Source organism: Ursus arctos, unplaced genomic scaffold, assembly GCF_023065955.2.
Source record: "Ursus arctos isolate Adak ecotype North America unplaced genomic scaffold, UrsArc2.0 scaffold_25, whole genome shotgun sequence".
Taxonomy (NCBI): domain Eukaryota; kingdom Metazoa; phylum Chordata; class Mammalia; order Carnivora; family Ursidae; genus Ursus; species Ursus arctos.
The window spans coordinates 3673633-3690187 of NW_026622930.1; the positions used below are offsets into that span (position 1 = coordinate 3673633).

General features: G+C 46.5%; 1 protein-coding gene across 17 annotated transcripts in view; it reads right to left on the reverse strand.

The window, feature by feature from the left end:
* PPP2R5C (protein phosphatase 2 regulatory subunit B'gamma) overlaps window positions 1-16555 on the reverse strand; it is a 120632-nt gene that overhangs the window by 87663 nt on the left and 16414 nt on the right. For 6 of the 17 annotated variants that reach the window (XM_057318658.1, XM_057318661.1, XM_057318660.1 and 3 more), the window contains exon 1: window positions 4379-4752. The exons of 10 other annotated variants lie outside the window; for them this stretch is intronic. In XM_057318658.1, coding sequence (XP_057174641.1) covers window positions 4379-4472 — 94 coding nt within the window. In that variant the 5' untranslated portion in view covers window positions 4473-4752. Of the gene's footprint in view, window positions 1-4378; window positions 4753-16555 lie in introns of those variants that run through there. One more of the 17 variants, XM_057318662.1, reaches the window with a different exon arrangement.

Consider the following 16555-nt stretch of genomic DNA (forward strand, 5'->3'; position numbering starts at 1 on the left):
TTCTGGGGGCTTAACTTTTGCTGCTAGGCAGGAATCATGATCTGAAAACCCTCAGAAGACATTATACCGAAGCTGAGGGAAGACTAATGAACAAAAAGCATGTGGACTTGATGCAAACACCCCCACCCCAAGGGAGCTCTGTTACTTTGGTTACCTTCCACACACCCTCAGGAATACAACAGACACGATGTTGCATACAGGATCACGCCAGGTAAGCTTTAAAGGTGTATTTCTAAAAAGTCGCCTCAGAGAGAAGGACAGGTGCACGGCATCCAGATGTCTGTGAACTAGAACTCCTGAGCTGATTAAAGGCACAGGCACAGAGAGGGTCACGGGTCTGAGCTTTCGAGAGGTCTTTTGTTTTTGGCCACCACCGAAACGTTGGGGGAATGTGGACACCGCTAGGCACCGCCCCACAGTGATCACATCACGCAGGAGGGTCGGACGTCCAGCCGGCCACCTGCGTTGTGCACCGGTGTTGGGAGCAGTGCCGGCTGAGCCGCCGGACGGGGTCTGACGTCCGCACAGCCTCTGGCCCATTTTACTCGTGAGAAAACAAACTTCTGCAGTTAGACTTCAACATCCCAGGAAAAATGGGTTCCCACAAAAGGAATACTTTGCTCTTGAGCCCCCCACGGGGCCACGTCTACTTCTCAGTCCTTCAAAGACAGACTCATCAACTGAGTGAGTTTAAGAAACAGCTAGAACAAGAGGCCAGCAGTTAACTCCCTTGAGGCCGGATTCACGCAGCTGGAAAAGGGTCAAGAACTCTCTCCTCTCAGGCCATTAACATCGTTAATGTTAGTTAACCTGGCTCTGGAAGTGACATATTTTACTACACTAACAGGCTGTTCAAAACCTCACGGAATGGTCTTAGAACGGGGATGGGCAAACTGGGTCCCACGGGCCAAATCTGGTTTGCCACCTGCTTTTGTAAATAAAGCTTTACTGGAACACACGCAAGCCTCGTCATTAACTTACTGCCTATGCCTGCTTTCACGGCCAAAAATATTTATTTACAGGCACATCTCATTTTATTGTGCCTCACAGATACCGTGTTTCTTACAAATTGAAGGTCTGCAGGTCTGTGGGCGCCATTTCTGTTCCAGCTGCATTTTGCTCACTTTGTGCCTGTGTCCCAGGTTGGTCATTCTCGCGGTATACCAAACCTCATTACTACTACATTTGCTCCGGTGATCTGCGGTCAGTGATGACGGCTTGCTGAGAGCTCGGGTGATGCTTAGCATGTTTTGGCAATGAAGTATTTTCAAATGAAGGTATGTGCACTGTTTTTGTCTGACATACTGCGCCTGGACACTTAACGGACTAGAGCAAGAGCGTAAGCGTGACTTTTGTAGGCGCTTCGTAAGACTTGATTTACGGTGACATGAGCTTTCCTGCAGAGGTCTGGAACTGGCACTGCCCAGCCCTTCTCTGAGAAAGCACGGACCCCAGCCCAGAGCTGCGCCCTCTCGACAGCAGCCACAGACACGTGTCTATTTAAATCTGAAAGAACTCTCACGAAATAAAATCCAAAATCCAGTTTCTGAGTTGCACTGGCCACATATGAAGTGCTCCACGGTCAGATGTGGCCAGCATGGAGAACATCACCACCAACACAGACAGTTCTCTTGGACGGCACTAGAAGATCGGGATTTAAGTCATCGAGCTAAATTTACAGCCGTCAAGTTCAGGTGAGGCTCGCTCCTTCTACAGACAGAAGACTTTATGTAGATTTCAATAGTATGTTCCTCTCTGCTTGAACTTTTTTAGGATATGCTAATTTACCATATTAATTGCAAACTCTAGATTATTTAATAGAAGAGAACTATCCAACCCACTGGGACTACTAATCAGTTTAGTGATTGGATTGATTTGTTTACCTGACTGTGCCACCCACCCCACAGGGGGCTGTGAACTCCTGAAGCTGGGCCACAGAGCCTGCTTCATGTTGTAAGTTAGGGACCTGCTTGGCATGGCGTGCTAGGGGAACTGACAAATATATGTAAAATAAAGAAACGGAACCCTGGACACAAAACTGTCACACTCAAGAGGCCAATGAAACAGATGAATGTTGATAAGGCACTGGGAAAGACCCAAGTATAATCCTGTGGTAAAGGTTCTACAAACTGCCAAAATTTCCATTTTAAAATAAGTCGGGTTTTTTTGTTTTTGTTTTGTTTTGTTTTGTTTTGTTTTGTTTTAAAGATGCCAAACAGAACTGCCTGGGTTTGGATTCTGGTCCAACCACGTGAGGACTGTGTGACCTTGGAAGGTCATTTTCTCTTCTGCGTGAAGACCCCTCCTCCCTAAATGGGAACCATGTTGCACCTGGCGAGGGAGGCAGCCCTCAGCGTCGCCCCCTCCCGGCTGCCGCCTCTCCCCAGCATCATTACATCAGCCCCTGTTCTCCCAGCACCTGTGTCCCTCCTGCACCGGGGGCCCCTGCATGGGTCTCTCCACAAAACCACTGGCTCTGGGGTGGGGCTGCGCCTCTCAGTCACGGTTACTAACCCTCAGCACTGGACATACACAGGAGAGCGGCTGACTGGGTGTTTAATTGGTCGAGAATCTAAAAACCAATGTAAGTCAAGCAAACCTTGCTAAACTGAGCACCAACGTGCTTGCTCTAAAAACTGCTTAGGAGTAAACAGAGCGCTCTTCAAGTTTTGAACTTAGAAATTATTCCCCTGTTTGAATTAAAAGTGAATTTTAGGTCCCTACAGGTTACCCCCTCTTAAAAACTTAAAAACTTCAGGTTAATACACTCCACTACTTTTTCCTCCATAGTTAGACAGCAAACAACCAATGACTCAAACAAAGGCAAAAAAACCCAACCTGCCTATAATAAAGTCTTGGGATAAAAAAAAAAAAATCAGTGTGGTATAATAGGGCATAAATGATTCCATTTCAGAATAAACTCTTAGCTCAAAAAATGACTAGTGCCTTAAGTGTCTACTAAAATCAGGAAAAAAATGATGAACCAAAATAACCTGGGTTATTCATAAGATATCTTAAAACTATAAAAATATATTTCATATGTAATAAAATCATCTTACTGCTAAACTAGTCGGTATTTAAGAACTAACTCAAACCTAAACACAGTTACATCTTGCTTTTACCCGTTTGGTTCCTGCCATTAAAGCATCTAAATGCTGGGCACACACCATGAAACAATGAATGTGTAGCCCAACCTGCAAGTTGGTCACCGTGGGTATTAATTTTCGCCAGCTTTATTACAGAGGGTTTGCAGAGAAAAGCAACACCCATTTTATTCCAGCAGATTGAGTATTCGTGTGCTTTATCTTCCCTGGATACACCCTAGGATCTGAAAAATCTTGTCCGGCATTTTAGTCATACGGACTATTAGTCACCTAGAAATATTGCCCCCACCCTTCCTTAACACGGGTCCTTAGAGGAGATTCTGACAGTGACAACTGTTTTGTCAGGGCGTAGCTGTGACATTATACGTTTTAAAGTGATCTGATAAAGCCTAACGTCCATTTTCTCTCTCAATTATGAACAAAAAAATTTTATATTACACATGCTTTAAGATGCCAACTGAGAATAAGCAGACTACTACTCTGATACTTATATTTTAATATAATTATTATTAATTACTACGGTAATTGTGTTTTTCAGCTCAGTTCTGAACCCAAATTTTGTATAAACTACAAGAAGCGAGACCTATGTACACATTGAAAACTTGTTGCCATTTTAAATTTTAAAGTCAAATGTCAGTACAGAGCCTATTTAAATGCAAAATATTTCCTCCTCTTCCACAACCCGCTAACATCTCAGAAATGACCCACAAGAGATTTCTGTATCTCCGAGCTTGAGCACGTTTCTTGTTGAGGCTCCTCGGCAAGAATGAAAACAACCTTTTAAAGGAAGTTCTCTTCCAATCGTTTCTGCATATTTCCTGACGGCAATTCATCTTCATTACAGAGATGTGCCCCCGATGAAATGTTCGCAGCGTCGAGCGACCCAGATGTAACAGAAACTCCGCGGACGGACAACTTGGCCGGGCGCTGCCGCCCGCCTCTCCTTCCCACCTCCACCCAATACCTTCCCCGGGCAGTGACTTCACATCCTTTGACATCAGCACGGCTCGGAAAGGGGGATGGGAGAGCGAGCAGAAAGCAGAAAAACCAGCTTTGAACTATGCGTGCAAGGCCTCTCTCAAGACTCCGATTCCACGAGTCGTCGTTCGTAAAATGCCAGACCGTGGTGACACAGCCCACCTCCGCGGGCTAAGTGTGCAGCGCAACGGAATGGTTCTGCGAGCAAGGACTTCCTGCTCCTCTTATCTGAAGCACAATAGCCATTTATTAACTAACCACAGAAGGTTCCGATTCGGCGAAACACAATAACTCACCTCGAATGTGGAGAAGGGCCACGGGCTGGAAAGGCCCGTTGGAGTTCGCCGCGTCCACCACCATCCTGCTGCCCGCTTTATTACATGTCCACATCTAGACTCCAGCGGGAAAGGCAATGTACTCCTTAAGGCAAGAAACCAGCCTCCATTTTAGTTTAAAAAAAAAGACAAACTGAAGCTCTCTGCAGCTGGAGGGAACTGGCTGCCCCGTGATGTCAGCAGGCATGGGGCTCGCTGATTGGCCGGAAGCTGCAACTTAAAATGACACTAAAAAAACTGCAAATGGAGAGAGCGCCCTGCTCGGCTGTCAGTGTGCGCGGCCGGCCGGCGCGGCTCCCGGCTCCCGCAGGCTTTGCTCCCCGCTAACTTCCAGCCCGACAGCCCCTCTCCGAGGGTGCAGGGCTGAGGCCGGGGACCCCCCCCCCCCCGCCGGTCTGGGGGTGGCCTCGGGTGCCAGCGGCGGAAGACAAGTGTGTGCGAGCCGCAGGAACTCCACGGCTGGCGCTCTGGGCCGGCCCCCCAAAGTCAGGGGCACCTCATTCTTGCCTGGCCCGCGGCGGCTCCAGGTTCCAGGTGCTCTAACATCTGAACTGGAGTTAACACGTGGGCAACCCGGTTTCGGGGTGTTTAGGCAAATGGCTATTCAAACATTATGCAATCCCAAGTCGCTGGTGTGGACTCGGGCTCAGCCTCTCCTATCGCCGAGTTACAAGCTGATCCTCAAACGCCGTTTTTTTTTTTTCCTCGAGATCTCGTGTTTTTATTGGAAAAATTCAGTTAAAAAATTACACGGGAAATGAAAGCTTCCTTAAATTGAATCGCTAGAAAGCGCTACCGATTAAAGGCAGTTAAAAGAAAGCTATAAAATGAAATGCAGTGTTCATTTTTGTATCTTAGAGATGGCAACACGTTACTTTTAACTTTACAGAAATTTTAAGTTTAAAATCTCTAAGCTAAAAAGGGATATTTCCCTTACTTTTATGGGGCTAATTTTAAAAGCTATTATTTAAATCTCTGTTTCTTATCTTCAAAAAGAGTTAATGTAAAAAGCTGTTCCAAGGAGACAGACGTTCCTGGAGTATGAGGAGGGGACAAAAGAGATGGTCCCCTAACAGAAGGAAGTATCACTGCTAGTCCCAACTAAAAACAAGCTGCAGGGAAAAAGTCTCTGGCAGGTACAATGGAAAACAAATTCCTCACTTCTTGACGCACACACCTAAGTCTGTCCAAACCACATCTCTTTTCTGTGTTCTCCTACAAGTCCCCTGCGTGAAAAGAACGCCAAAGCCCTCTGCTTCCTAGACCTCCTTCCCAATAGGAAGAATAGTAAGAATCAGTAAGTGGGGTTAGCAGTCGCACCTGCGGGCTGGCACGCCATACATTTCGAGGAAGGAGTGAACTGCTGCAATTGTCCAGGGATGTTTAGCAAGGCCCCTCACTAGCAAGAAGGCAGTTTTTATAATGTGCATCAATATCGATCACAAAAATAATAAGCAAAAGCAAACCAAATCGCACCCGGGCCTCCCTCTTCCCCAGAGCTGAAGGATGCTGCTGGGTTCCAGAGCTAGCCATACAGGTACTTATAACAGGCAATGGCGACCAGTCCTTCGCCACCTGCACGTACTTGGCCTCACACCTGCCTGGCTCTCCTCTGGCTAAACAAAGCTGCCCGTGCTTTCAGCCAGTAATGTGAACTTAAATTCTAGCTGCTGACCCGCTGGGTTTGTCAGATGGAGGGAAGGACGGCTCTCCTAGGATCACCACCACCTTCTCCCCCAGGGCGTGATGCCAGATGAACGCAGATGTGCGTGCAAGGAGGAACGAGGTGCGCAGGGGTTCAGTAAGGGGTCCAGAGCAGATGCTTCCGGCAGTTCCGTACTTTAAAAAGAGAGAGACCTGTCCTCAATCTGATACAGCAGATGAGAAGGGGAAATGTGCCTGTCCCAAGACTGTGCTGATGAGCTAAAATGAAGAGATGAGGGGAAAGACTCCTAGGATCTTTACATAAAATATACAGATTAGGAGTCAACGAACAAGCGAAGAGGTTTCTTGATGTATTTTTCCTAATGATCTCAGATCAAAGGATCTCAACTTTATTAGTGATTTCCCCCCACGCTCTTTTGAAGCCTATACATATAAAGTAACTCTTTAAAGAACTCAAGGACTGTGATGTGGAAATCACTGATGAAACACTCCCTAAACACAAATAAGCCAAGAAACAAATGAGTGATATGGAGAAAGGAGACCACTCGAACAAATATATAGACGGCGGCTCCTGGACTGGAAGGGTAAATACTATAAATATGCTGGTCTGCATTTCCCCCCAAACTGATTTACAGGTTTAAAGCAATTCCAGTCAAAATTTGGTTGGGTCTCTATTTTTCTGACCTTTTTTTTTTTTTCTTGACAAAACAGTTCTAAAGTCCCCCTGGAAAAATAAAAAGCAAGAGAATGAGATTACTTGTGAGGAAGGCTAGTCCTACCCACAGGAAAGCTTGTGAATTCACGCCGGCGTAATGAGAGCCTAAGAGGCAGGTCAGGTCCGTGGGACGAAGCTACAGCCCCTGGAGGGGGAAGCATATGCATCCAAGTGTATTATTATGACAAAGAATGACTCTTGAGTCAGTGGAAAGGGGAAGATTAGTTAGATAGCTGGTTGGCCGTGCGGGGATAAGCCAATTTAAGTCTTCACACCAAAATAAAATCTGAGATGAGTTAAATAAAAAACCAAACCCAAATCACCCCCAAACCCCCAAATCCCTACAGCTTTCAGAAGGGAAGTGAGTATCAAGAGAACAGGACGTTTAAAGACAACGGACAAACCCTTAATGGATGTTGCTCACATTAAAACATTTACAGAGTTCTGGATGTTCCCTCTGAAACACCAGAGGAAACATAGATGCTATAAATACAAGGAGTTACTTAATAATACACTAGAGCTGGTCATCAAAAACGGGGCCTCGATGTTGAAATGCTTCAGTTCACAAAAGAACTATAACTGATCAATACTTGTATAACAAAGCATTTCTCTGCCTATCAGATCAGCAATAATTTCAACAACGATAGTTACTCGACGCTGGTAAAGGCACGCTGACCCTGCCAGCAAATGTATAAGTTGTTTGGATCCTTTCGGAATTAGAATCATCTGGCAATACGGATCGAGATTCTTTAAGGAATTTTACTCCTGGGAATCTATTCTAGAAATGTTTCTATTCTAGAAACGTAGTAGCAGAGTGAGCATCCCATTTTAATATTTTAAAAATTGTGCTAAAATACACATTACATAAAATTCATCATCTTAACCACTTTTTTAAGTGCACAGCTCAGTGGTATTAAGTACATTTGTATTTTTGCGCAGCTGCTGCCACTGTCCATCCACAGAACTCTCTTCATCCTGCAAAACTGCACCCTGTCCCCATTAAACACTAACTCCTATCTCTCCTCCCCGCCCCCAGGCTCCGGCACCCCCCCCCCTCTGTTCTACTTCCGTCTCTGTGGATCTGACCATCCAGGGACCCCATCCAAGTGGGATCAGGCAGGCTTTGTCCCGGGACTGGCTTCCTTCCCGCGGTGGAACGTTCTCGAGGTCCGTCCTGTCCTAGCAGGTGTCAGCATCTCCTTCCTTTGTAAGGCTGAATAATATTCCGTGGTGTGCACAGACCATGTGCTGTCCCATTCATCCACAGATGGCCGCGCGGGCTGCCTCTGCCTCCGGGCTACTGCGAATAAAGCCGCGATAACACGGGCGTGCCAGTGTCTATTTTCAGTCCCTCCTTCTAGCTCCTTGGGGTGCACCCCCAGAAACGGAATCGCTGGGACATATGGCGTTTCTATGTTTAGCTCTCGGAGGAACCGCCGCACTGTTTCCCTCAGTGGCAGCGGCATTTTGCACTCCCACCAACAGTGCACAGGGCTCCAACTTCTCCACATCCTCGCCAACACTGGTTGTTTTCTGTTTTTTTTCCCTCTGATAGTAGCCACCCTAACAGATGTGAAGTAGTATTTCGCTCTGATTTTGTTTATCATTTTCCTAACAATTTGTGGCGTTGATCACGTTTTCTTGTGCTTACTGGCCATGTGTGTGTCTTCTTTGGAGAAACGGCTCTTCAAGTCCTTAGCCCATTTTTGAACCTGGTTTTCTTGTCATTCAGTTGCAGGAGTTCTTTATAAATGCTGGATATTAATCTCTTCTCAGATAAAGGACTCCTATTTCCTCCATTCTCCAGACTGCCTTTTTACCTCGCTGATTGTGTTTCTGATGACAGAAATTTTAAGTTTTGATGTCATCCAACTTATTTTTATTTCTGTTGCCTGCGCTTTTGGTGTCATTTCAAAGAAATCAATAGCAGACTCAGTGTCATGAAGCTTTTCCTCTAATGACTTGTCTTTGATCCACTTTGAGTTACCTTTTTTAAAAAAAGATTTTATTTATTTGAGAGAGAGAGAGAGACTGTGAGTGGGGGGAGGGGCAGAAGGAGAGGGAGAGAGAATCTCAAGCAGACTCTGTGCTAAGTGTGGAGCGTGATGTGGGGCTCCATCCTACGACCCCAAGATCACCACCTGAGTCAAAACCAAGAATCCGATGCTCAACCAACTGAGCCACCCAGTGCCCCTGAGTTACCTTTTTGTGTATGGTGTGAGGTAGGGGTCCAACTTCATACTTCTGCATGCAGACATCCGGTTCTTCTAGGGCCATTTGTTCAGAAGCCTGTCCTTCCCCCCCTTGAGTGGGTGGCACCCTTGTTTATTTCCACGCTCTGCAGTCTACTCTGTACTGGTCTATATGCCTGTCTTTATGCCGGTACCACACGGTTTTGATTACTGCGGCTTTGCAGGAAGTTTTAAAATCGGGAAATTTAAGACCTCCAAGTGTGGTGTTCTTTTCCAAGACTGCTTTGGACATCTTGGGTCCCTGGAGATTCCACGTGAATTTTAGGGTGGATTTTTCCGTTTCTGGAAGAAAACACTGTTAGGATTTTGATAAGGATTGCGCTGAATGTGTAGACCTCTTTGGGCAGTACTGACATCTTGGCAGCATTGTCTTCCAGTCCATGGACACAGAGGTCTGTCCAGTGACTGGTGTTGTCTTCAGCGTCTTGAAGCAGTGTTTTGTATTTCAGTGTACAAGTCTTTTACCTCCTTGGTTAATTCCTAATAATTTTTTTTCTAGAGCATCACATTTTTATGATTCTAAAATACTAGAAACCACTTAAATGTCAAAGGGATTATCCCACACAGTGAAATATTACACATCCGTCAAAAATCTTTATAAGTATATAAAATGAAAATAACTAGAAAGGGCAGTGTGTGTAAGTTTTCAGAAATAGTATGATCATAAAAAGAAACACTCCCCAAATATCAACTGTTGAGTGTTATGGTAATAGGTGGTTCTTCTTCCTGAAACTTCTGTTATCTTTTTCAGTACTGCTAAAATAAGCACATAATACTTTGATAAAAATGACAAGTAACAGTTTTTAAAAAGACACATAAATGATGTTACCATAGGGAGGAACCCTCAATGAACGCGGCCTCTTGGGTGTAGGTGACAAACCGAGAACCGGCTCTGATGGGAAGTATGACCCCCAAGGTTTGTTCGTTGTGATGCATCCATGAGCTCATGTAGGTAAAAACACACAAACAAAAACTGGCCTAAATCGGGCAAGACAAATTGAACCAAGAAACTAGAGGATGTGGACTCCCTGTCTCGAAGAATTGGTCAGGGACTAGTTTTTACCACCATATCTGCCACCTTTGCTGTGACTCTGGATCCTCACTTAAGTTACCAGGGTTCCACTGGTCCCCGGAGCACCGTCTTCACTGATGGCATAAGCCCTCAGCGGTGCTCCCAGAAAAGGAGCACTGCAGCCACGCCCCGTCGCTGGGCTGCAAGTTTCTGCCACCGTGCATTACCCCGGGCTTGGTTCTTCTCACCTGGAGCAGGGCGTCTATGTGACCTTCCATCTCCTCAACTGTGAGGAGGCGCAATGTCACGGATGGAGGATACTACCCTGCTGGGCTGACGTGCAGAGCTTGGGAGTGGCTCCAGCCATTACAGGTGTCATGCTGAGAGTGGACACTGCAGCACTCCAAGAGCATGGCCTCTACCAACAGTGCTTTGGAAAGATTCCCAGGCTGCAGTGGGATCCCTCCTTAGACTACCCACCCCCAGCCTTCCTACTCCCAGCCCCCCAGACGGTGGCTGGCACACAGCATATGCACCATCCAACATACTGAATGATGGATGAACCAAGCAGTAACACCTCTTCTGACCCTCCAAAACCCCCTTACTACTCTTTAAACCTCTTCCCTATAGCACATAACTAAGAAGGCCAGGCCACCTAGTTGCCTGGACAGTAATACGCCCCATCCCCTGGGCGCACAACTCCTGTCTGGCCTCCTGCTGTGCCCTCAGTTACCCCCTGTGACGGGCCAACCTGCCCTTCATGACAGCCTCACAACTGGGCTCCTGACTCTCCCACGATAACCTGGCTCCTCTCCCTTCCTTCCTGCTACTGCAGCCGCACCACGAAGGGCCTGAGCTAATGCCGAGGGAGGAAAGGCACCTTTCTGGGCTCAGGGTGGTGTGCCTTCCAGAACAGAAGGTGGGCAAACAGCCCCCCCCCACCGCCCCCAATCAAAGATGGAAATGCAAGGGGTCTCCATGCTGCACTAAAGTGAAGACTTACAAAGGAATTACTCTATTCTCTGGTCCCTCTGTCACTTCGTTTTGGTCTTTATTTAAAAGCAAACTGCCTGTAAATACATTCCACTGATTTTATTTCTGATTTAGCATTTCTGAATAAAACTTTCTAGTTTTCGTTTCTAAATTTAGCTCAAGGTTTTATTTTTCATCTCCCAGGCAATTTTGTCGGCAAATTAAATATGCTCATATTTTAGTGAAGTTTTCTAGTTCCTTTCATTAAAAGAACGTTGTTTTTGAACCTAGAGAACCATGGTGTCGTCAGAGCAAAGCACGGCTGTTGTGTTGGCCAGCACTGTTTTTTTGTTTTTTTTTTTGAACTGGAAACTATATGAGCAGGGATGATGTACGTTTTGTTGGGTAAGAGAGCTAACCTAAAATGTTTGGCTCCACTTAGAGTTTAAAATAGACTTTTTCCTGAGGCAGATCAAAGATACCTAGCATTCAGCTGTGTTCACGGGTCGCCAGGGAACTTCTGCTTGCCAAAAGCAAGGACAAAGGGACGGGCGCCTGTGGCCCTGTCGATCTGAGCGAGTCCTGAGAGTAGGAAGCGTGGCCGGGCTGGTCCCCAGGGAAGGCCAGTGGGGGTAAGTGGAGTAGACCAGGAAAAACTTCCCCCAACTGTCGTTCTCCCCACAGAGCAAGTGCTCACCGCCCTTCCTCACTCCGGGAAGGCAGGACGCCCACACAAGGTGTACCTAGTACACGTGACATATCCAGTTTGCTCTCACGTCAGCTACTACGAACAATCCTCCTTCTACACAGAAGAACCGGAGAGGGGGCAGCGGTGAGCCTGGCCTGGTTCCAGTTCTCCGGGAACTGAAGGAGTGGGGAAGGAGCAGGAAGAGGGCTGGAAGGGCTTCCCATTCCTCCCGTAGAGTGTGTCTCCTGCATCCTTGGCAGATGCTGGACTGGGCACCAAAACAGACATGCAAACAGCCCTGCCCCCGGTGACACTTCCCGCAAGAGCAACGCGTGCGGCGCGTTCTGCAGCCCGAGTGTCAGTGCCGGACGGCGGGATACACACACGGTGGTCTAGCCACACGCTGGAGTATTACTCAGCCTTAAAAAGGAAGAAATCCTGTCGCCGGCTACAACGGATGATCCCTGGAGACGTGATGCTGAGAGAGAAGAGGGAGCCAGAAGGACACATTCTGGAAGATTCCGCTTTCTGGAGGAGTTGAAATCACAGAGACAGAAAGGAGAATGCAGTTGCGGGGCAGGGGGAGGGCGAGGGGAGGCACTGTGTACCAGGGGCAGGGTTGGGTTGGGGACGACAAACAGACAGTGGTGATGGGTGCACAGCACCGTGAAGGTACTTACCGCTGCTGAAATGGACACCGACGCATGGTTAGAATGACAAATACTACATGCGATGTGTATTTTACCACAATTAGAAAAACAGATGAGGCAGGCTGGAGCCAGGGTGGTTCAGGACACACAGGCAGGGCAGAGGCAGCCGGGCATGGTGGCGGCCTCCAGGGGAGGCAGTGCAGAGGAAAGCCGGGTGTCTAGGGCCGCGAGGCGCTGGACAGAGGATGGGGCCACCCAAGGCACGGCATGGTGTGCGGTCGCGAGTGGGACGTGAAGTGCAGTGAGAAATTGAGGTGAGGTGTGGGGAGGGCCTGAGACAAACGTTAAATGTGAGACTACGGCTGGGAGACAGGAGGCGGACTCCCAGGTTCTGCCCCGAGGTGGCTGGCAGAGGCCTGAGACTGTCGTTGTAGTAAAAGCCACGTTTGTGGCCCCAGGAGAGCAGACAGGACAGTGTCCCAGAAGGCCGGGCTGGCTGATACAGCACCGGCTCTCGGTCATGCACACCGGGGGCCCTGGTGGCGCCTCTGCTGTCCAGCTGCTGACAGAATGGAACCAAGAGGAGCCTGAGTTGGAAAAGTGTGGTGGATCTGGGTCTGTTGGCTCCCTGAGCGCAGGGGCCACCTCTGGTCATTGTCATCATCCTGGCCACCTCCCCCTGCTCTAGACAACCCAGATGGTCAGTAAGTACTTGCTGTGAACAGGCACCTGCCTCACCAAGCCCGGGGCCACTTCCTCTGTTACCCGGGGCAGCCAGGAGCAGACGCAGAAATCCAAGCGCGGGGCAGAAGACAGGACTGATGAGAGCGGTTTCTCGGCCCACCAGAATTAGGGCAGGCACTCTGGCAACTTCCCACACTGCATTGTTATAATTCTGCAACTAATGGCCAAGAGGCAAAGCTCCTCTCAATACATGCACAGTTCATCTTTAGGCAGTGAAATGACCCACTTGTATGGCCAAACTTCCAACAGTATCAGAAAATGAATTGCTTTGGACGAGGTTGAAGTACTGCACTTTCACAAAACCCGGGCTATGTAAATTCTCCCAAAAATAATGTAACAATTTCTTTCACACAAGCCCAAATGCTTAGCAACTCCAACTTTCTGCCCCGAGGTCTCCAGGTAATTGCTGTTAAGTCCTAGTTGCTCCTTTATGACCCGACTTCTCCCAGGCTCTTCCTTCCACAAGAACGGCCCCAAGAAACAAACTGCGTGCGGCACGTCACCCAAGACATCTCCCTCCATTTAGCATCGAACACTCCCACCTCCCAGACCAAAACATGGTAAACGAAGGGACCGATTCAGGGAAATCTTTGAATGAAAAGACTACATTCAGCCTCCCTGTTAAATGAATAAAAATAGGAAATGCTAGTTTCCACCTAACAGATGACTCAGATTTTAAACGACCCCAGTATGGAAAAGGTGCGATAGGACAGGCATCTCCTCCGCTCTGGGCAGAGCGGAGTCTGCTGCCACCTCCCAGGAGAGCGTCTGGGCGGTCTCTATAAAGGGATTTTGAAAACACACAGGCTTTGGTCCAGTACTTCCTTTCTCTGAGTTCAGCTTAAGAAAAGGTTCAAAGACATGAACAATGACGAAAGATTTACATTACAGCACAATCTATAACGGCTGAGAACCAAGGATCACCACACAATGGAATAATACAGTTGTTTAAAGAATCCTGCCTCTTTCATTAAAGTCAGGAGCAAGACAAACATGCCCACTTGCACCACCACCTATAACATCTTACTGGAACTTTCAGCCAATTCAGGGGGAAGACACTCGTAGGTATAAGAATTAGGAACAAAGACATGAGGTTATCTTTACGTGAAGATCTAACTAGATACTGGGGACATCCGAAAGAATCAACTAAAAAACTACCGTGTAAGATAATTCCATAAGAAAGCAGGACGGGAAAGCAAGACACGGAAATCAACAGCCTTCATGTAAATAACTATTTAGAAGACACAATAGCAACAATAACAGAATAGCTAAGGCATAAAACTTAATAATAATTGTGCAAAACCTACATGATGGATTCTCTAAAAACACCCCAAAGGGAATGAAAGTGGCCTGCACAGAACACTCTCTGAGGCCAGAGGACACACACATTCTAAAGATGCCAATCCTTCCTGGACATTTAAAAAACGTGATGGGATCCTGATAAAAACACAACCGCTTTTCCTGCAACGAAATGAGCCGATTCAAAGTTCCTACTCTTGTAATAATATCAGTATTATTGTTGTGAATTATTTTAATAGGATATAGCAATAACTACATCGATGATGTTCGAAACAAAGACTTTTCAGCGTAAAAGATACAAACCTGAAGATTCAAGAAACACGTAAAAACACCATCATGTTACGGTTGAACTGAAAACGTCAGTATGAATGCATAACTAATGCGTATTCCACCTCCCTCCACTGACAGCCCCTGAAAGCAACACCAGTCCAAGAGCAACAAGCACCCCTAGTATCCAGATTCTGGTCTCCAAAGTCAATCCCCGCTGAAAGGAATCAGGGCTCCTTGAAAATGGCCGATTCCAAGTCTGGGGCAAAGAACGTACAAAATGAGGCTGGGGGAACATCTGACTGTGTCAGAAGTCAAGGAGTCAAAAATAAATGCGTCTATGTACAAAAGATACACAGGTGTTAGCGCAAAGAATACCGAGTGGTTAAAATCATGCATCTACACATCAGAAAGAATAATGATTTTAGTAGGTTGAAGCACACTGAAATCAAATCAAAATACCTAAGTCCATAATGCTATTAAAAAAAAAAAAGAAAACCAGAAAAATCTTTAATTCTCACCATTTGAGGGAAAGTGTAACCAAAAGGCAGAGCTTTAAGCCCATCCTGACTTTCAGGAACTATATGTCAAGATAACCAAATGTCTCCAGTTGGTAAGAAACAACTCTGCTGTCAAAAGAACACCAGGTTCCATGTTCTCTCTAGCGACACTGCTGACTCAAGCAAGGGCTGTCACGTGGATACACAGCATTAGCAAAGAGCTGGTGGGGAACAGATCAGCGGGTGCCAAAACGTAGCTTGCAGACCGCCACCAGTACCTCTGGACAGCACAGCTGCAGAGCGAGGTGTCAGGGTCCGACGGGACAGCAATCCATCATCACCCTAACAGTCCCCAGATTGAATGAATATCCTGCACTAACTAATGTCTCCTGGCTCATACAACATCATGTCTAATGTACTCCATCCAAAAAAAGGTTTCTATTTACCAGAACTACAGGGAAAAAGTGGGATATTTTACAGGACAACTGGCTTGACTAATTTGACAAGTCATAATAAACTCATGCTCTGATTTACGATATATCCCCAGACTGCTAGTGACCCAGGTATCTTGCAGAAGCAGCAAAAATAAATCCCTATAGAAGAAGGTACTTTCGTTTTAGGTTTTAACTTATTTTAAATAGTTGAGTACGATGACCAGCATACACTAGAAAATAGTCAGGTACTCAAGGAACTAAGACTTCGCCAACAAACTCTGATAACGATGATCACATCATCTGACACAGACCGCGAAGCAGCTGTCCTTACTGCACCCACGGAAACGGCGAGTGTGATCTGAGAACAGGAAAATAGGAAAAACTCATACTGCGGATTAAAAATGTAAATTCTGTAAATGAAAAAGGCTATCTGAGATTAAAAGCTCAACAAAGGGAGTTCAGCACATCCTATCAGCCCCGAGGATTCTCAGCAAGATAACAGAAGTGGAACATGGTGTTTAGAGATTCTGATAGTAACTCAGCAAGGTAATTTTATGTCCGCTGGCTACAATAACATAAAAAGGCTGCATTTTATATTTCATTTGTGCAGTTATTTACTTTCACTGTATTTTATGAAGGTATACCTTCCACAGAGGGTTGAAAATTAAGAAAAAGAAAACTGGTCCTTCATGAGACATAATGTGAGGCCCTCTCATTGAGAATACAGCATGGGAAGTCACAAAAAGTGTGAGAAATACAGGTGAGGATTAAAAAGACAGACAGTAAATGAAAAAGTCCAGTACGTGTTTGTTGAAAGCCAAAGAAAAAAGAGAGATGAGTGTAGAAGACATAATGGCTGGGAACCTCCCGGCCCCGAGGAAGGGTAATGATCTGTGGATGCACAACGGATCCCCAAAACGACCGATAATAAAGAAGCCCA